Below are 21049 nucleotides of genomic sequence, written 5' to 3' on the forward strand. Positions count from 1 at the left end.
GGAAAGGGAAGGGGAAAGGGAAGGGGAAAGGGAAGGGGAAAGGGAAGGGGAAAGGGAAGGGGAAAGGGAAGGGGAAAGGGAAGGGGAAAGGGAAGAAAAGAAACAAGCTTTGAAAGGAATTAGAAATCCATATTGAAAATCTGTAATTTAAGCCTGGAGATAATTACTTACTATGTGACTTGTCATTTTTAGTCCTATATTGACAGATAGGATGGAATTAATTATTAGATTGGATACAGCCAGCACTGACTCATAATTTAAATGTCTGAAGGAACTAGTGATTTTTTTTTTTGTGTACCTCTCAGATTTGGGGAGAAGTTGATGTATAATTTCACTGCTTAACCCGAGAAATTAAGATCTCTTAAATAGATTGGGGGTATTCTTATTTGAATGAGTCTAAGGAATCTGTATAACACTGGTTCAAATTTAAGACTTACTCATAATTCCATTTCTGTTCCTTCTGTTTGTTTTGTCCTTTATATCCTGTGGGAAATTAAAGAAACAACAGCAAGAAATTTTGCAGCTAAGACCTGACTGAATAATAGTTAGGATGAATGTGTATTTGAGTGTTGATTTGTTTGTTTTATTTTGTTTTGTTTTTAATGGAATGAGTGCCTTACAGTCTTTCTCCACTCTGAGTTGCCTGAACTTTCCACATTCACATTTCTGGCTTCGCTGTGCCTTTTTCCTCTTTGCTTCATGTTCCAGATTATTACAGACTCTCCTACTTCTAGCCCCTGAATCTGGGCTTTGAATTGGTGTAAAGCACAAGCATTTCTACTATGTAAACTCCATTTGTCCTTAAGATTTCTGAGACTTGCCAGTAATATGCTGTAACTGGGCCGTGTAATTTGTTTCAAACTATTCAATCCAAGAAAGGTCGTCATGTTTAAGAACTTGCAATGTGTCTACCAAAGTAGTAGTTGTATATGACCTGTAACAAAGTTTTGGAGAAAACGCAAAGTTTTGGGAAGAAATTTTGAACATTATAATTGTGATTTGAAGCTGTTTTCTCATGATTTTATGTGGAAAGGGCTTTTACCTGAAAAGTAAAATCTTCTACCTTCCTGTAAAAAGGGAAGGTGTAACCTAGGGACTCCCTTGCTTCTGAAGAAAAACCTCGACTATATTCATTCCAGTTTTCCTGGGTTGAATGGGGAAAGAGGACTCCCTAATTGTTTTACTGGATTTGACAAAGCAACTCCTGAACTGGAGAGCAGGGTCCCCACACGAGTGGGGATAAGAACTGGAGGTGTTAGCTGCTTGCTTCACCTAAGTGCTATGATGGAGGGTGGCATGATGCATAGGCATCAACAGACAAAAGTAACTTTTGACAAGAACTTGGGTAGCTGGCTGCTGAATGGAGGTTATGTGCATAGCTGAATAATGTGGCAATCTCTTTAATTTTCTAGAACTGATGTTTTTAAAAAAGTTTGTTTCTTTTTTGTTTTGTTCTGTTTTTTTAAGAACAGAACAGAAAGAAGAGTAGAAAGAACTGAAGTCTTACCAGTATATTTTGGAAAATGCTGAGGGCAGAGTCATACATTTGATTTCCACATTGTTGGTTACAACTGAGCCTTTCTTCCTGTAACTTTTAAACGTAACTATCTGGGCTTTGAAGTTTCTAAATCTGGTTTTATTCTTTTCCCAATGCTTGCTGAGTTAGGATGTAAGAATTAGAGTGTCCTTTCAATTGTTTAATTATATGAAGAATATTTTCGTCATGACATGGACAATATTTTACATGGAAATAAGAGAGAAGTTCGTCTGTTAAGATAGTAGCTACTGTATGAGCTATTTTTAAAACACTTGAATTTTTAAGATGGCTCTGATCCTGTTGTTAGGTGAAATACTGTTGTTCTTTGTGCTAAGCACAATATTAAAGTTCTGTGAAAAGCTGGAGCCTAAACTCTTTGTAGTAGTATAAGAAAGATTCTGCCCTCATCTTGAGTCCATCCAAACAGTGGCGTTCTGAGTTCAGAACAAGACAAAAAAACCCTAACTTGTTCCCTGATAAGCTGAGGTTAATTTTTGTTTGCAGAGCTTCTGACAATGGTTCTCTAAATTTTCTCAAACAAAATTGATGAGAAAGTAAACCAACAATTTGGAGGGGGGAAAGTACATACTTTGTGTTGCTGGACACCTCTCTTTATTCTATTTCTCTTCATCTTCTAGACATGAAGTACTAAATCATACTGCCAAGGAAAAGCCTCCAATGCCAGCTTCAGCAAAAGAAGCCCAAGTTGAACGATTACAAAACTTGGAGAAACAGATAAGGGAACTACAAATGAGACATAAAGGTCTGGAAATGGAGCTACATAGAAGAGAACAGAGTCACAGTGCTTGCTTAAGAGAGAAAGATGCCCTTATTGGAAAGTGAGTTCCCTGATTTATCTCATTTCCTAAGCTCTGATGAAAGTGTATTGTAGTGAGATAGCTGTCTGATTTAACATTACCCACTTATCTTCCCACAGTTCTTTACTGAGAACCCCTAGCCTGAAAAATGTCTGTAGAAGTATTCCTTTCCAGAACTCTTTGATAACATCAAAGTTGAGATAGTTTTACAAAAGCTTGTTTCTCAGTTTCCACAGGATATGACAATGTGTTTTGGATTTTGGAAATCTCAAACTAGTTTTTAAAATTTAAGGAGTCTTACAGAGGGGACTTCATCATGTCTTAGTTGAAGAAGAATCAGTATGCAGCTGTTCATCTAAGAGGTACCCACCCCTATGCAACATAAAACCCATTTACATTAAATATCTTTTTTTTTTCCTGTGAGGACAAACTGTTGCTACTTTTCTTATCTCTTTGCCTGTCCTCAACAAAGAAGATGTTTGAAAGACACCATTTAGGCACGGCATTTTAGATATACGTGACTGCTGCAATCAAGGAGAAGTCTCAGATAGATCATTTTTCCAATGTCAGTGTGTGCAATAGTTCACAATACCTTGGGTTCCCTAGTGAGCTGGGACAGGGGAACAAGAATGGCAAAGATCTCAACAGCACCTCCAAGCAATCACCTGTATCTGGGTAGAAGATCTTTGTATATTTAGACTAATTCTTGAAATTCTTAACATAATGGCTGTTTCTGATGTTTATGTCTTTACTACTGATAAGCCTAGATTATTTTTTCTCCAGACTCCTGCTTCTTTCAGAGGACTAATTTATGGATGTGCCAGTGCAATCTCATGTCTAATCTTGATGTGTTTAAGCTGTCTAAGGTTATTGAGGAGCATAACTTTTGAAATCTTATTTCAAGATTCTTTAAAATGCCTACCTGTTAATGCCATTTTAAATAGTAGCTATCTGCTAGGAGGCTGGGTGAGCTTATTTGCTTGGTGACTTTGTTATAAGACCTCATACCAGATCTGTGTATGAGGTGGGGTCACACACATACACACACACTCTTTCTGTCTGTCTGTCTGTCTCTCTCTCTCTCTCTCTCTTTCTCTCTCTTTGTGTGTGTGTCTGTGCGTCTGTCTGCCTCTCTGAAGAGGAAAGGATTGGTGGTTGTTCAGCTTGCATTCTTTAGCCATTCAAGACAATAATAGTAAATTTGTAGTTTCCAGCTTTTTTTTCCCCCAATGAAATATGTAGTGCAATGGATATAAAGAGAATCTTATAATAAACTTTTTCATATCCGGTCTAAGAGGTATATTTAGAACTTACTCTAAATAATGCTTAGTTTCTGAACAAAGCTAAGATTTACTTTTCTGGAATGTAAATGCCTCTCTTGCTTATGTAAGATGGATTGCTATTTTGTAAATGCAGAGGAGCAATGCGAACTCTTTCCCAGATATTTGATTTGTGGTTGCTTGAACTACGGTCTTCCCAACCCTCCTCTTTTTGTTTCTTTTCTTTTTTTTTTCTTTCCCTAAAGTTCTCACTTACTATCCTTTAGTAGGGATACTGCTTGCATACAAACCTTTTCAGAAAGGTTCTGTAGAGTGTAGGATATGTATATATGTCTAGTAAAGCAAATGTGTTACCATATATGCAAAGCTATGACAAATGTAGGTCTAAGTAAACTTACACTGTTTGAAATTGTATATATATATATTATTACAACAAAATTTATGGCAAAACATTGGTATAATTGTATAAACATTAGTTATATGACTGATACCAGTGAGAACAGGCTACTCAAAGTATTAGCAAGAGAAGGAGCTCACATGGGAAAGAAAGTGTCTGAGAATCTAGAGAAGCAAAAGCATAGCAGAAGAAGAGAGCTTCCTCCATAGCCAATCTGTAAAGAGGCAACTGCCATTCCAAGAAGGCCGCTGGAAACAAATCAAAGAATTGTCTGTCTGTGTGGCYTACTTTTTACACAACCAGAAATGCATGGTTTGCAATATGCATTTGGCTCATGAAAGTAAAGTCCCTCTGAGCTTTTAATTTAAAAGATGTTATTGAACAATTTAATATGCAAGATTGCATGATATCTCTTGTTTATCGACTTAAGCAAGTATATATTCATGTGGGTTTTGTTTTTTTTATTTTCCTGGATATAGACTTCAAGAAGAACTTGTAACACTAAAAGCAAGCTGGGATTCTCATCTGATTGAGATTTCTAAACAACTTATTTCTAAAGACTTCCAAATTCAATCAATGCATGAAGAAGAGAAGTTGTTGAGGGTACAATTGGCAAGGTTCCAGGAAGATGCAGAATGGTAAAGAATACTTTGTCTAAAGTGCCATTTAGAGTCAATCTTAAGATTGCCCTGAATTCTTAATGTTTTTGTGTTTTAAAAGCCTTTGCTCAATTCTAAGGAAATTGAATCAGTCTTCAAATCCCTTAAGTTCTGAATATAAGACTTGTCTCATTCTGTGCACCTCCTAGCCCTTCTCTTTCTTTGTTTTGTTTGCAATTTATGCATGTGCAGCAGGCTTTGAGCTTAGCAAATCTACTCCAATGATCCAGCAGTCTTCTATTGCTGCTTCCTAGCCCTTTTGTATCCTATTTCCATTATTAACAAATCAGAAACATGCTGTGGATGGTTTTGCTGAGAGCACTGTCTGTTGAAGAGCAATTTATGCAGCTTGAGATGAGATGACCTCTGAAGTTGACTCTAAATTCCCATACAGATGTACTTTAAGAGACTGCTGAGTTCTCAGTAGTTTAAATGCTTCTATCCAGGAAAAGATTTAGATTAGGAATAGAATATAACAGATTTTGGGGGGGGAGAAGGGCAAAATAGATCAAGGAAATAAGAAGAGCAGAATAAATAAGGCTGAGTGTTTGTTCATTATTTTGGTTTTTGTTTGTTTTTTAATATCTCAACATTTATTCTGCTGAAATCAACAGCAACACTTTCAGCTTTATTCTATTTATCATAGGTATAAACAACAACTGGCTCTGGCAGGTATAGGAGAACGGATTCTGGAACAGAGTAAAGCACAAGAAAAACTGGGCTGGCAGCACTGCTGTGAGAATGCTGAAAGAAAGCAGTATCAGAAATCAGAGGACCTAATACAAAGCCTGTCTTCAGCAACCAAGCAGGTCGAAAGATCAAATTAACTCTGTTAGGAAAATATCTGTTGCATAGAGAGTTAGGAAATTTCTTTCCATCCTGGTGTTCATCGGGGAAGCATTTCAGTCTACTTTCAAAACCTTTAAACATAATTTTTGTATTGTACTTGGCAGGTCATCAAATATATTTTATCATAACCAAGAATAATTCTCAGACCCTTCTAGCTCCCTTTTTTTCCTTTATGATGAAGTCAAACCAACCTGAGATATGCTACTGTGTTTCTCTTGGCACTGTAACAGAAGAAATATCCTCTCAGAGCAGCCACAGGCCATAGAGACTTTCACAGATCAAAAGACAGCTTAAATTCTGTGAAGAGAACAATACTAGCCACATGGGGGGAGCTATTATGTGAAGTGTACTAGCTGCTGCTTTTGAAAAAGGAAATGAAATACAGCATCAACATCTTCTTTTGCAGAGAGACTATTACTCACCCTAGTGTTTTGTTTTACTATTGTGTTCCAAAATGATCTGTAGACATTAATAGGTGTAGCATGGGACTACATCTGAGAGGKGAATCATCATTATCCGTTTCATAGCATGAACTTGAGACAGAGAAGCCAAATTATTTTCCTGTGAGTAAGGTTTTTGACAGAGCCAAAAGGGATATACATCAGTTAGGTACTGTCCCTGTCCTGTGATCTAAATTTYTTTTCCTCCCCTAGGTTGAAGCTGATCTACGGAAGACAGAATGCAGGCTGCATGAAATGAAGACTGTTCTGTCTGCTTTTTCAGAGAGAGATCAAACAATCCAAGCACTTTGGAGTCATGATAAAGAAGAGAAAGAGGTTGGACAGCAATTACTATCTTGGCTTGGATGGATTCACAATGAGATGATAACCCTATAGGTTTTGTTTTCATTGGACTTCTTGTAAGCAGTTCATTTGTGACACTCATTTAATTCAAAAATACAGACATAGGTAGCCTGGAATACTTGTTGATTGAGTGTCCCAGGATTCGTTACAAGTCTGATTGTCTACTTGCTGGCAAAAGGAGCAAGCCAGATGTAAGAAAAACGTTGCTCCAAAAAAAAAAAAGACAATGCACTATAGCATTGTGGCACTTTAGAACAGGGAGCATTATTTTCTAGAATGTTCCTGAGGCTCTATATTAGTTGAAATTCGAAGTAGATTTTGAAGTTGTAATGCTAAAATTTTAATTGAACGCTTTAAAAACAGATAATTCTGGAGATCCACTTGGTCATTCTGGGAGAGCTTTCTTTTTAATTTTGGTAATCATATTCTTTTGGCAGAGATGTATTAAGAAAACACTTGTGTAAAGAATGAAAGTAGAGTGTACTGTGGTGCACCCTACTGGGCACTTGCAGGTGCTCAAAAGCAAACTAGTGATATGTTATCAGATCTTGCTGATGTGAAAAAGCAGTATTAAGCAAACCTAATGTTTTCTGAATATGGAAAATAGTTTGAAAATATTTCATGAAAACAACTTTTAAATTAAAATAGAAAAGGGACAAAGTAGATGTAGCAAAAACTTCTTATGGAGCAGATTGCTCCAATTTCATCTAAAACTGGCCTTGATACAAAAGCTATATATCTAATCATTCAAATACAAAGAGAAACTTAGTTTGAAAGCTAATAGATTCCCAGCTTTCAGATCATGCTCCCAGAATAGCCTGATGACTGGGGAAATAAGGGAATTGCAAGAAGAGGGAGGTGATGGAGAAGACTGAAGAAAGAGTAGTGTTTGAGGCTGTGCAATGCAAAAAAGTTAAGATTTAAATATTTTGCTGGCCTGTCCTTTGTACAGGGGCTCAGGAATTGTTTTCTGCTCTCAAGAGGCAAGATTGCTGCCTTGCAATAATTTTTTGTTAGAGCTGATTAAAGACAAACATTTGGAACTTTTGGGCTCAGCAAGATAAACTAGCAGCATTCAGTACAAATATTCCAAACACTTTAGACTGTTTTCCTTTTTAAAAACATCTCATCTGGGCTGTCTGTAAATCAAATTCATTTAGAAACTATATTAGTGTATATTCCTGTTAGGGAAACTGTTCAATCCAGTATCCTTAACAGGATTTGACTGTAGATTTCCACTTTATCCAAAAGGTACAAAGCAATTCTTTATACGATGTTTTTATTAGTATTACACCTTGAACTGAGTTCCTCCTCCAAGGAACCCCAAATGGAAAATTTCCTGGGTATTACCCCTATGGGTTAAGTTTTTTGTCAATTATCCAATTTTATACGCTAATGATTGCTCAACAAGTAGTAACTTCTTCACTCTTGCTTGGATTCCTCATTGTCTTCAAACCGAGTTATGGTACTCACTGACCATTGTTGAAACTATTTTGTTACTGTCTTATCTCCTTGTTCCTTTCTTGTTTGAACTGGCTCAAATAATTTCAGGGGAAGTTTGGTAGTATGCTGCCTTAGGCTTCAAGCAAATGCTATTATATTCAACATTGCACAGTTCCAGGAGTTTCTAATACTTCCATTCCAAGCGCTTCCAGCAGTTAGAGCGGATTTATGAAATGGAACCTAAACTTTGCACTCTCTGTTTTGATGAAACCACCATTATAACACACAGTCACTGGTCTAATGCAACCTCTTTAAAAATGTTGAAGTCACTAATACTTCAAAAGAAGAAACAACAGAAGTGGTAATTAATGTCAGGACTCTATCATGTTTTTTTTTTCAATCATGCATGGATTCTACCAGGAAAAAAATCTGAAAATTGTATTGGAATTTCAAATAATCAGGAAATGCATTTACCAATTCCTGAGTGTTGGTTTTGGGGTGGGGGGGGGTGTTGTCACATTGTGTTTTTTTGTTTGTTTCTTTCCTCTCCACCAAAGTTGCAAATTTGAAAGCTGAGAAAGACATGTGAGAGGAAGTGATTCTGTAATTGTTCTTTTAATCATATTTTCCTTAAACATATGTTGCTGACTACTGTCAGAAATCGGATGCTGGAGCAGGCAACCTATGGTAAAGCAGTGATCAAAATTTATGATCTAGAACATTTCACATTCTTGTTCTGATTAGAGCATCACCTTATTCACACACAACTTTCTTTCCAGAATAAATCTCTAAGATGGTCTTCAAGGCTGTTTGCATCCTATGGAGAAAATATCAAACAATTCCCCTTCAAAAATTATTGAAGGAGAACAGTTCTGGAATGTATTACTGTATAAGCAAGCTACTCATACTTTATGAATATAGATTAGTCTTTCTACAGTAGTTAAAGCAGCTTTGACAACCTGTTTTTTTGGTAGACTTTTAAATTTTGGAAATCTAGGACCAACAGCTGGTCATCAGTTCATACTTTCACCAGTAAAATTCCAAAAGTCAGGCTTCTGCTACAGATGTTGTCTTTGTGAAGGCAGAGTTTTAATTGTGCCTGACAAAAGTTCCTTTTATTTTGTCCGCTGTTAGATTATATTATGCATAAACAACTGCTTCTTAAAGAAAGATGTTGCTACTTATTTTATGTAAGAATGTGCTTAGAGGTTTTCTAGATTTTGTTTAGATATATTCCACACCCCTCTTTCCTTTTTCCAGTGTAGCAACAGATATCCAACCTCTATAATGTCAGACAAATGTCCTCCAATGATGCAAGAATTTGGCAGGTCAGAAAGGGGATTGCTGTTGAGCAAATGAGTTCTTTTAAGAGATGGGATGTGAGAGGGAGAGACAGTGGAGATGTCTCAACAACAGAGATGACATATAGCCCTGCGTGTCCCTCTTCCTCCCTTTCTGTGTCCTTTCCCATCTCGAACTCTCAGCATAGCACTTTTTTTTCGTAGACAAATCCTCAGAATAACCAGATTTTTCTTCACTTTCTGTGGCTCTTTTCCAACAACCTGTTTATAGGTTGAAAATGTTAAGATCCTGTGCTGTGGAGATACTATTTTTGTTGCTCATCAATAAAGGTTGTTCTTATTGTGCTGTAATTTTATTTTATAGATATTTCTATATGATGATAAAAGTTCTCTTAACAAAGATTTTCCTACCTTGGAAGTACAAAAACTTCAGAAGCAGAATGACAACCTTCGGGCTACTATTGCACAGATGAGGAAAGAAATGGAGAGTCTTGATGAGCAGATGCTGCCCTCTTGTCTTCTAACAGAAAACCAGCAGCTTGCAGAGCAGAATAACGCTGGCATAACTACAGAAAACTCAGCTCTCACACCTGGTAATGAGGTAGAATGGGATGAAGGTGGTGTTACATAAATGCTACATGCACCTTTGATGCTTTTGCCCCTCCTCCCCACCCCCATTTTAGGGAACTGGACTTAGACATCTAAATTCATTTAGAGCTGAACATTAAAAATATCTCAATAAGAAATACTTCATAAGAAATCCTTAGAATGCTTTGTAAGGAAAGGGAAGTCTGGAGAAAATGGAAAAAGAAACCAACAATAACTTGGTAATGGAATAACCATCCGCAATCTGTTTTGGTGTACTACTAATAATAAACTAAGCAAGATATCACTCTTTCAAGGACATCTTTCATCTTTGTAGAAAGATAACCCTGTTTTTTAACCGTTTTTACCAGTTATTTAAATTCAGGTAGAATTCAGGTGCAGTATACATCTCTCTATACATCATTTATGTAAACCTTTAACTTCTGATTGCCTTGAAATATTCCAGAGCTACCGTAAATCATTTTTTATATTTCAGAAAACCAAGACGGGTTTGGTGAAAGGCATTTTGTTGTACCAAGTGTTTTGCTGTCCATTAGGCTTCTCTGTTYAAATTTTGCAGTGAAACTAGATCTATGTCTTACTAGTTTGCAGAATTTATTATAAACTGTCACTTACACAGCAGTGTGAAATCACTAGCTAATTAAGGCTGTAGATACCTTTTTAATAACTATAAGCTTATTTTACTTCTTTTGTTAGTAACAAAACATTGATAACCAATTCAAGCAAAAACTCTGTTAAATAAAAAATCGTTTCAAAATAGTTCTTCATCACAGGCAACTATTTTGAAGATAATATGTAAAAGACTCGGCGCTGAGAGCTTAGTACTCTCCAAGAGAACCAATAATTTTTGTCAGCTGATAAATGTAACTTTCCAGAAATTGATTATTCATTTCCACTAGGACTTAATTCTTTATTCAATTAAAATAATCTTTCTGATATCCCTTTAAAAATATATGGAGATTATACTCAATCACTAAAAGAGATTATAACATTAAGTCCAAAATTTAAGGCAATGGGAGAGTAACTTGGAAACACACTTCTGATTTTTTCTTTCCACTGACTTGCCTATGTACACCAAAATTTTAAAATTCAACCAAAACTTTCAAATTCAGTCTTCCATTTTTTACTAGATCTTTAAAATTTTTCAGGATTTACTTCAATTTATTGGTGTTCTTCTTTCAACTGTGGTTAAAAAGCTACTCTATCTTAACTATTTTTGTTATACTGAGTATTGCCAGTTTCCTGAGAATGATTATATAATGCAGCATTGGAAGAAATTAAAACTTTTGTCTGTGTGCTCCTTATGCATGAGTTGAACTTTTTAATGTTTCTTACATGATCACTTCTGCATTTTGTAGCTGAATGTTTGCATTTTGTGAGGTTGTACTGCTTTTCATGTTTCTTCAGCTCTGTTTAAAGTGTACCTACTGCAATGATATGCCTGTGTATTAATGAGATTAAGTTCTGATGCAGCTCTTGCTATGAAAGGCTGGACTGTATGTGTATACTCACACATATATATGTATATGTACACACACGCACATGCATATATATGTACACACATGCACGTACATACTCACACTCTTTTCTTTTAGGTTCATCATGTACAGACCAAGTTTCCACTAGAAGTACTTTAAACAATGTCAAAGTGAGCTCAGCTAACTTAGATTTCATAGTAAAGGCACACAAAGAAAAGGTATGAAGATGTTTAAACTACTTAAGATACGTATGTGATTACATAAATATCATATTGCTTTTGTTTAAATATTAAAAAGACAGAGTCATATACTCCTATATAGTCAGTTAGTAATAAGTTAGATGAGAGCAGTGATTTTTTTTCTAAGTGTTAAGACTCACTGCTAACCTTTTAAGTTCAAGAAAATGGAAATAGTAACTAATAATAAAAAATAAYAAGAGATTACATTAAAAGGTAATAGCTTTAAGAACTGAAATCATATTTAAGTAAAGCTTTGGAGCCCTGGGAAGCTTGTGTGAAAACATGTACCATTCTAAACAGCTAACATTTAATCTAAATTGTATATTTTTGTTGAATACATAAGGAGTTTTGTTTGTTCCTGCTGTGAAATTACAGGTAGCAAATGTACCAGTATATATTAAATGGATTTCTCTCTCCTCTTTGGTAGCTTTCAGAATAATTAGATGAAAACTGATTTTTGTACTAGTTATTCTTTCCTGTTGCAGAAAATATTTTACAATATTTTACTACTGTCCAAGATGAATTTGCCTTTTTTTTTTTTTTTTTTTTTTTTTAAGTGAGAAGGAGCCTTAAAGGAAAAGTAGAGAGTAGCTTTGCCCTGGGGACACTGAGACAGGAATTGAACATTCTGTGTGCCAGAGACAAATCCTTCGTTTTATGATGCTGAACAGTAGTTGAATGTTCAGGGCTGGTAAAGAGAAACAACATTTTTCAGGCAGTGATATGCAGCTTTGGTGTGAAATATCATATTACTTGCGCGATATGTGTACAGGCATATAGTGAAAATCTAAATGTGCAGGCCTAAATTTGCAGTGAACAAAGTACTAAAACTATAGTCAGTGCTAACTTCATTGATGTTGAGCTAGCATTTTCCTGTCTCCTACACACAGTTGTGCTTTATTTCTTCCGTAGCATATAATGAGCCTTATTAGATCGACAGATGCAAATAATCTTAAGTCCATCTTCTGAATAATAGACAACATGTCTTCAGAAATCTTTACTGTATTTTAAAAGTCCTTACCTCTTAACATTCTTCTACCTTGTCTCTGTGCTGCTTATGCTTTCTAATTACACATTAATTGTGAGCTTAAGGCTATAATAAATTTCAGGGAAAAATATTTCTACCTCAGGGAGTTTGGAATCTGTTGAGCAGTGATGGTAACTAAACACAGAGGAGCAGACATGAAGTCCGTACAGAAGACCACAGTGATGGTTTTCTTTTTCCACTTAATTTGACAGAGGTTTTGGGGCTATAGTCTCAAAATGGTAGATGCCTTAGCTTAAAATGTAGCTTAATGAAAGGAGGAAAGTTTAACACACAACTGGTAAAATGGGCATACAGACTTTTGCCTGTATGTGTATTTGTCTTCCATTTTTTTTATATCTTCTCTTAAGAGAATTTCCTCCATCTCTTTTAGTGCCTGTCTTTTCCATGTTTCCTGTCTTTTGTATTGTAGAGTTCTACACTGGACATGGGTCTAAAGATAAAAAGATTTCTGAGTTCCACTTCTAACTCTTCAACCTGCAAGCTGTCACCTGAAACAAATTCCTCTGTGATTGCTTTTATGAAAAACTCCCTAGAAACACAAGTTAAGGGAAAGGGTACTCCTGCACTAGCCCTGTGGTGTGCTTCTGCCTTTTTGCACAAGAGGGGTGGTACACAGCATGACAGCCAGCCATAATTGGACGTGACCCTGACCTCTCCTTATGTTGAGCCTCAGCGCTTTAATTTCACCATCAGTGTGATGAGGTTAGAATCTAAATGTTCACACTTCTTACATTGATTGCTTAGGACAAGTTGCTGTATGTACACGTAGGCAGCAGTCTTTTTTTTTTTCTTTCTCTGTGGTCCCTTCATATTTTTATGTATTATAACCCTGCACTTATTTCTCAACCCTCCTCCCTCGTGATGTTTGTGGACCCATGTGCTTTCTGTGCATGCTGTCATAGTTCTCCTCTTTTATAGTAGAACTATCCAAAAGGAATAAAAGAGTATTTGGGAGTTGCATGATACTGTAAAGCTTCCTCCCTCTCTCCTCTCCCCTCTCCCACCCCACCAGTGACACCTTAATCAACATGTACTCCTTGAATCACAGTGTTCAGAGTGATTTAGCTGAAAGTTGATTGAGATTGTACAATTACTATGTAGCAGTACTTTACATACAGAAGTGCAAATACAGATCTGTAAGACTTTTGCAAAACTATTTCAATGTGTGTGAAATGTTTACATACTTGTGGTCTATAGGGAGATATGTTCAGTGAATGGTGAGTGTTTAAATGACTCTGAAAATGTCTCCGCTGTAGTAAGGGGGCTGAAAGAGACCAGCATGCAGCTCTTAAAACAAGAGTGTGGGGTTTTTTTGAGTAAATACTATATCATGACGCGTATGTGCAAGTGGGCTCTGCTAGGGTTGCAGAGACAAAACCAATTCTAGAATCTTTATTTTGCAGCTTTTTTTCTTTTAACTTTACTGTATGTCATACCTGTTCCACTTGTGTACAAACACACATTTTGCACAAAGAAAAAGTTTGTGGTAGCCTGCCATCTGCTATGAAGTCTCTTTTTCTCATGTTTTATCTTAAGATTAACTGCTCTCTAATGAACAATTATATAGTTTTTATCTTACATGTATCATATTACATTTACAGTTAACAAGATGGAACTTACTTGTGGAAACTTCTGAGGCCATGATAGTAGTTTGGTCCATGGTTTAATTTGTTCTGTGCAGCTAACAAAGAAACTCAAAAATGGACTCTCAAAAAATGGGCTTCAGACTAAATTTACTTTTTCTCAACTGGCTTCTAATGCATGTTTGTTCCAATCTCTAGACCGTCTAACCACGCTTTTAAAATATTCATTATACATGTTATCTGTTTTTCTCAGGGGCCAGAAAACAAAGTTCTTCAAGAAAAGATGGTAGATCATGGACAACAATTGCCTAATGTAGGGCCCAGTGATGGTCTTCCATATGGTGTGGGTTGCAGTCTACAAGGAATACAGAATAAACTGAAAGAAGCACTAAGAAAAATCTTGATTTTGAGCCAAGAAAAGCAGCAATTAATTGAAATGGGAAACAGGCTCAGAGCAGAACTTGGAATGGTATCAAAGGAAGGTAAACTTATTCTATAGGAGAATACTAGCTCACATATTTAGAATAAAACTAAAATCTGGAAATCACTTCATCTTTTGAGCTGGAGAGAGCTAAGTTTTGATATGAAAATAAAACACTGGACCTGGCAGATCCTTGAGCTGGACAGTTTCTTTGAGAATGCAGTACTAATTGTTGCAAGTAAAATTATTCTGTGATAGGAGGTGCTAAAACAGAACAAGGACAGTCTGTAGGCAGTAATTTTGGGAGGATGAACATTCTGAGGAAGGATTCCCTGGTGCTTAGATTCCATGTGGGAAACAGAAGTTGAATTAAGACTTTTCTCTTTTAAGGGCAGAAAAGAAGCAGTTTATCTTTTGGAATAAAAAATAATTTCTCATTAAAATTTGAAAGGAAGCCAAATAGGCTTGTTATGGAGTAAGCTTGAATTGAGAGTAGATATAATGTAAATAAACTTCACTGTAGACATGTAAATTCCATGTAACAATCACTCTGACAGTGAAGCAAAGATTAAAAAAAAAAAAAAAAAAAAAAAAAAAAAAAAAAAAGGAAACAGCAGGAAGAGGTGTTTCTAGGTTCTCACGTGGTGTTGAATTCATCTGCAATAAGAAGCTGCTGTGTTCTGTGATTCATTTATACCTGCTATAAACACCTGCAGGGAATGCAATAGTGACAATGGAATACCAAGAGAGAATGCTTTCCTCAATATTTTTTCATCTTTTATAGGGCTTGGGCATCCCGTTAGCTCTAAGTGCTGCACAGTTTGTGTAGCTGCTGGTAGTCTTCTTCCAAGAGATTTTGTCAAAAGAGCACAGTGTCAGCTTTCAGCTTTAGAGCATCTACAGTACAAGCTTGCAACACAGGTAATGACGTACTCTTCTGAAATTTAGTGATAATGAGCTGCTAAGGCAATTCTATTTCCAAGTATATAACTTCCCTTAAAACTCTTTGCATTTAGGCATTTTGAGCTAAGCCTGATAAAAATGCTCCTTTGGTTCCTTGGAAGATCTATACTTGAGGGATTATCTTTGGAACTTGACAACTAACTTTTTTAACATGGTTTTCACCCCAGAAAATCAGAAACATTTGTGTTAATGCCACAGAAATGCATTATTTACTCTGCAAAAATGCTGAATTACAAGTGTAAGTTTCAAAAAGCTTAGTTTTAAATGAGTAGGATAAGACCATTTGAAGGTATTTATGATATGTTCTAAGATAAACTTGAAAATGATTACTCAGTGAGCATATTTCCAAATAGTCACATTGGTGGGATTTTAAAGCACTCATACAAATTATTGCAATAGCATGTTTACATATATGAAGATAGAATGTGTAACTAACCTGTCACTCATCTTTTATAATTAAAATACAATATTAATAGTTAAATTGCAGTTTTCATTAGAGACAAAAATGCATAAATCTTGACTCCTGCAAAAGTTAGTGGCAGACCTCCCAGTGACTTCAGTGAAGTCAGGATTTCACTATGTACTTTACTTAATTGATCAGCAGATTTGTTCCTGTGATGATTGAGTCAGAGTAGCTGATTGTCGTTTTAGTTTTGAGGGCAGTAAACAATGTTCTTTCAGAAAGGGCGAGGTTGGTGCTCTGAGGCATACAACTGCAGTAGAATTATTAACCAAGTTCACTTGGGGAAATACTTCCTCTGGGAACCTCTCTGGGTGACCTGTTCCAGTGTTTGATCACCCTCACGGTAAATAAGTGTTTTTTTCCTTATGTTTAAGTGGAACTTTCTGTGTTTTCATTTCTACCCATTGCCTCTTGTTCTTCCATGGGATACAACTGAGAGGAGTCTGTCTCAGTCTTCTTTTACTGCACCCCTACCTCCCCTGCAGTCCCCCTTGAGCTTCCTTTTCTTGAGGCTAAACAGTTGTAGCTTCCTCAGCCTTTCCTCATGTGTCAGATGCTCCAATCCTTTAATCATCTCCGTGACTTTCTACTGGACTCATTCCAGTATGTCAGTGTCTTTCTTGTACCAGGGAGCTTATAATTGGACACAATGCTCCAAATGTGATCACATCAGCACTGAGTAGAGAGGAATAATCATCTCCTTTGACCTGCTGCTGATGCTAAAAAGCTAAAGACTTTTTTGATGTTTATTTTATTCTTCTGTGACAGGGCTGAAGCATTTAACCTTTTATCAGATCTCACTTTAATTGCTACATGTTGAAGGTTATAAAACTTTTGGGGGTAATGTGATTTTTTTTTGAAAAATCTTTTTTTTAAGTACTTCTCTGTGGGTTTTCTTCTGTAACTTGATCATGGGAAAAAATGAAAGGGAAGAGCATCCCTGTGAATATAAAGTTGAGCAACGAACACAATGATAATAACAGCAATAAGAAATGGAGATTGTGAACAGATTTATTACGAAAATATTGGGAGGGAAGGTTGGACCATATTGATCCAAATATAACATGATTTTATTTAGTAATATTTATAATAGATTATTTTAAATCTAGCTGTGTAGCAGCATGCTAAGCTATAAATGTAGTATTTTAGAGGCTGTGGGTTATCTGTGTTAATATAACATTTCATGTAAGGAGCATCAGTATGCAACGCAAACACACATCTCTCAAGGCTCTCTTCTCTAAATGCCTACTGTAGCTTAAATGAAGAAGAAGCTCCAAGCAGCTGTAGGGAAGAAATAGAATTACCATCCCTGGAGCTACAGTGCAGTTTTATTATCAAACTTGCCCTCAGTTGGATGCTTCTGTTGCAGTTGCTCAAAAGTCATTTTCGAGAAAGCTTCAGAAAAGAATATATAAATATATTAAGTTAGTCATTGTTCATGTACAAGTTATTATCTGTAGTAGAGCTTTATGCTACTTAACACTTAAATTAGGGTATCTCAATCACTTTTACCATATTATCATTCATCATCTTGTACAACCTTTCAAAATTAAAGGTAACATCTTTCTGCTTCTGCTCGTCTCTAAGGTGCTGAGACTTTCTGTCTCTTTTAAGGCTAGGATCCCACTATTAAGTTTAACCAATTACCAGATATCATTGATATGAAGAGTATGTATCCTTGTAAGATTATGTTTGAATTTCACAGGTTCAGCTGGATACCTCTGCTGAAAATTGTGAAGCAGTGCAACAAAAGGCATGTACATCCTCAGAGCTCATTGCAAGTCAGCCACTCGGAGAGAGTCCTAGTCAAGCCCAGCAGGTCTGTCTTTCTTCATCTAGAACACATCGTTCCTGCCAAGGTATTTGGCACACTTTAGAAATGGGATCAAGTCCTTCTATTCTCAGTCCTCAAAACAACACTGGCCAAGGTAAGCATGCTTTGCAAAGTAATCATAGTATTTGACTCTTCTAGAAGAATGCAAGTAGTGAGTTCTGCCCTCTTCCTCTAATTTTTGATATGAGTGCTACTGATATTATAGTCCTGCAATCACCATCTGAAGATCCTAATAAACTATTTTAGTTACTTTTACTCTTGCTGGAAATATCCAACAATTAAGAGAAATGCCAACATAGCTCTCTGATGTTAATGCTATTGTTTTAAATACTCTCACCTTTTACTAAAAGAATTTTGGAAAATGCAAATACTCTTCTATCTGGATAAAGCCCAAATTTTATTTGGGAATAGATATTCAGGTGTTTCTCTGAGAACTGAATAGTTCATGTACTGCCATGTGCCTGTAGATCAAATCATAATTTGACAAGTCTTTGCTTAAGCAAAATTAATTTGACAAGTACCTTTGCTTAAGGTTTGTGGCAGTTTTATAGCCACATTATTACTCAATGTACTAAGGCCTAAAGGCCAAAAGTGAGATCATGGGTATGATGTGGTATATGTCGTGTGCACCCAGTGAGCTAGAGCTTTTTCTTTACTGATTTTTCATAATCCAGTGAAACAAGTTGGGACACTAAAAAAACAAACCAAAATAAAAGAAAAAAAAAAATCTAATATGTGAGACAGAATCCCAACATTACATGCCAGATGGTAAGATGGTGTCAGAGTTGGGATGAGAGGAGAGGGTAAAACTGAGGTCACAGATCGAACATTAATCAGTGTTACATGGTTGCAGAAAAAACACAAGTACTTGGAACTTTTAGCAGGAGTATTGTTTCTAAGGCAAGAGCAGTAATCTTCCCAATCCTGCCTACTTCTAGTGAGACCTCTGCTGGAAGTCCCATTTTGGGGTGCTACATTTCAACAATGTAGGCAAACAGGAGAGAAAAAGAATGAGAAGTCCAGAAATCATGATTTTAAAAATGATTGAAAAAATGATTACTTAGGGCATAGAGAGGCAGAGTGTGCTGCAAAGAGTAATGAAATACACTGGTAGTTCCAGAGTTTAGCTTCTTCACATGCAAACTGTAAATGAACTTTCTAATGGTAGCCATTATGTTGAGCACTGTATTGCAGATGAGTGTTATGTTTTTCCCAAACTGTTACTCTGTTCATGAAGTAATCCTTCATCAGCAAAACTTTGGAAAACTGTTCTTACATCTGCTATGGATAGGACACAAAGTAATGGCCTTAACTTGTAATAATGGAAAAACTGTAAGAATGGCTAATATTGGACTGCATACCCAGGAGCGTCATAGACTCTTCTATATTGAAGGTCTTTATAAATTCGCAGACAAATATTTCTCCAGAATATTCCAAGTTAAGGTGGGTTTTTTATTTGTTGTTTTAGATTGGGAAGGCTGAGTGTCAATAAATTGTTTCTTAGAATGAGACTTGAGAGGAACTGTTTAGGTTTTGGTTTTATTGTTACCACTATTATTTCTGAGATCTGTTGATAGCTGTGGAGTAATATGGCAGATATTTAGACTTCTGAAGTTAGCTTTATATTTGTAGTGGCCCGTTACCATTACAGAGATACTCCTGTGTAGTGATAAAGGCCAACTGCATACCGGCCTGCATGAGCAAGAATGTAGCCAGCTAGTTAAGGAAAGTGATTATTCCCCTCTATCTGGCACTTCTGAAGCCACATCTGGAATACTGTGTCCAGTTTTGGACCCTCTGGTATGAGAGAGATTGGCAAACTGGAGTGAATCCAATGGAGAGTCACTAAGTTGATTAGGGGGCTGGAACACCTGATGTATGGGATGAGACTGAGAGGGGTGGGTTTTTCAGCATGGAGAAGAGAAGGTCAAGGGATCATCTGATTGCTCTTACTAGAGAGGAATAAGCACTGTGACATTTTGCCCAGAGGGTCTGTGGAATCTTCATCCTTGGAGATAACTCAGAATTTGACTAGGCAAAGACCTGGGCCATCTAATACAACTTTGAAGTTAGTTCTGCTCTGAGGAAGAGGTTGAACTACAGATCTCTAGAGGGTCCTTCCAATCTACGTTACCATGCTTCCATTTTTAAATCAGTGTATAGGTGCAATGAACCCTTTTCAGTGGCACACAAAAATAATTGGTATCTAAATGGGCTTTCAAAATGAAAAAATGGGTTATAAGTGTAATTATTCACAGTGGCATTGTATTGCAGGGACATGCTAATATGCATTGACAGACTTTCAGGACAGGAATGGAAGTAGTACTGATCTACTTGTCATGATTCATGTGCTTTTTTTGTGGGGCTGGGACTGAAATAGGAAGAGTATTTCAGGTCAGGCCTATATTGACAGTTTAAGCAAAAGGAGTCTTTGAAACATTGCTGATAATGCCATGCAGTCTCATGCTGCTGTGTGTATGATGCAATACCACTGGCAGCCTTACAAGGACATCAGTTTCTTAATGTCTAGAAATTTCCAGACACAGTTGCAAAACTTACTGTGAGATTTTTGGGGGTCCAGAGAGTAGCAAAAAAGAGGTTACTGATGACATAAAACAAGTGAAACAACATTAAGCGATGACATTTTCCTGAATACTTCCTTAATTTGTTCTGTGCATCCAGTTTCACCCTAAAAAACACTTAAGAAAGGAGTTTCTTACTCATTATGTGCAGGCCCTGAAATACTGCATCGCAGGAATAGAATTTTTTGAAATTCTTTCATGTTGCTTGGCTCTCTCCTCCAGGAAACCATCCAAATTATATCCTTAATTCTGCTAGATTGTCAGTTAATTTTCTAAATTTTTGAAAACGATGTTATAAAATCAAAATCTTCCTTTTCTGCAAGTCTACGGCCATGTTTTCAGAGCAGAGTATATAAAATTTTCAAGGAATTCTACTTCTGATTTTAGCAGAAATCTGGATTTTTTAAAATATCTGTGCTATAGAAAATTAATTCACTCTTTCTTGTTTAAAGCTGCTCATTTGAATTTAATATATTCATTAAACACATAGTGGAGAGAACTGTGGTTAAGACTGCATGACTGGCTGCTGGGCTTTGAAACAGCAGTGGTGCACACAGAGTTGAAAGCTCAGAAACAAACAATGTGGAACAACAGCAAGCAAGTTAGATTGCTTATTCAAGCATTTCTTTTGTAAGTTCAACACTATGCAAATCTTTTACACCAGTAACAATGTTTTATGGCATTTCTGGTGAAAGAAGATGTAACATAAGAACTATTTTCTGAACCTGTTAAACAGCTTCATTCA

The 21049-nt window shown here is 36.3% G+C and overlaps 1 protein-coding gene across 3 annotated transcripts in view; it reads left to right on the forward strand.

Annotated features, from left to right (window-relative positions):
• CCDC57 (coiled-coil domain containing 57) overlaps window positions 1-21049 on the forward strand; it is a 47498-nt gene that overhangs the window by 20284 nt on the left and 6165 nt on the right. For all 3 annotated transcript variants that reach the window (XM_085314358.1, XM_085314359.1, XM_085314360.1), the window contains 9 exons: window positions 2176-2376; window positions 4512-4670; window positions 5338-5500; window positions 6194-6316; window positions 9452-9680; window positions 11289-11389; window positions 14295-14523; window positions 15247-15383; window positions 17594-17816. In XM_085314358.1, coding sequence (XP_085170484.1) covers window positions 2176-2376; window positions 4512-4670; window positions 5338-5500; window positions 6194-6316; window positions 9452-9680; window positions 11289-11389; window positions 14295-14523; window positions 15247-15383; window positions 17594-17816 — 1565 coding nt within the window. The remainder of the gene's footprint in view (window positions 1-2175; window positions 2377-4511; window positions 4671-5337; window positions 5501-6193; window positions 6317-9451; window positions 9681-11288; window positions 11390-14294; window positions 14524-15246; window positions 15384-17593; window positions 17817-21049) is intronic.

The sequence above is a fragment of the Rhea americana genome, unplaced genomic scaffold (genome assembly GCF_003343005.1).
Source record: "Rhea americana isolate MKP2758 unplaced genomic scaffold, rheAme1 scaffold_402, whole genome shotgun sequence".
Taxonomy (NCBI): domain Eukaryota; kingdom Metazoa; phylum Chordata; class Aves; order Rheiformes; family Rheidae; genus Rhea; species Rhea americana.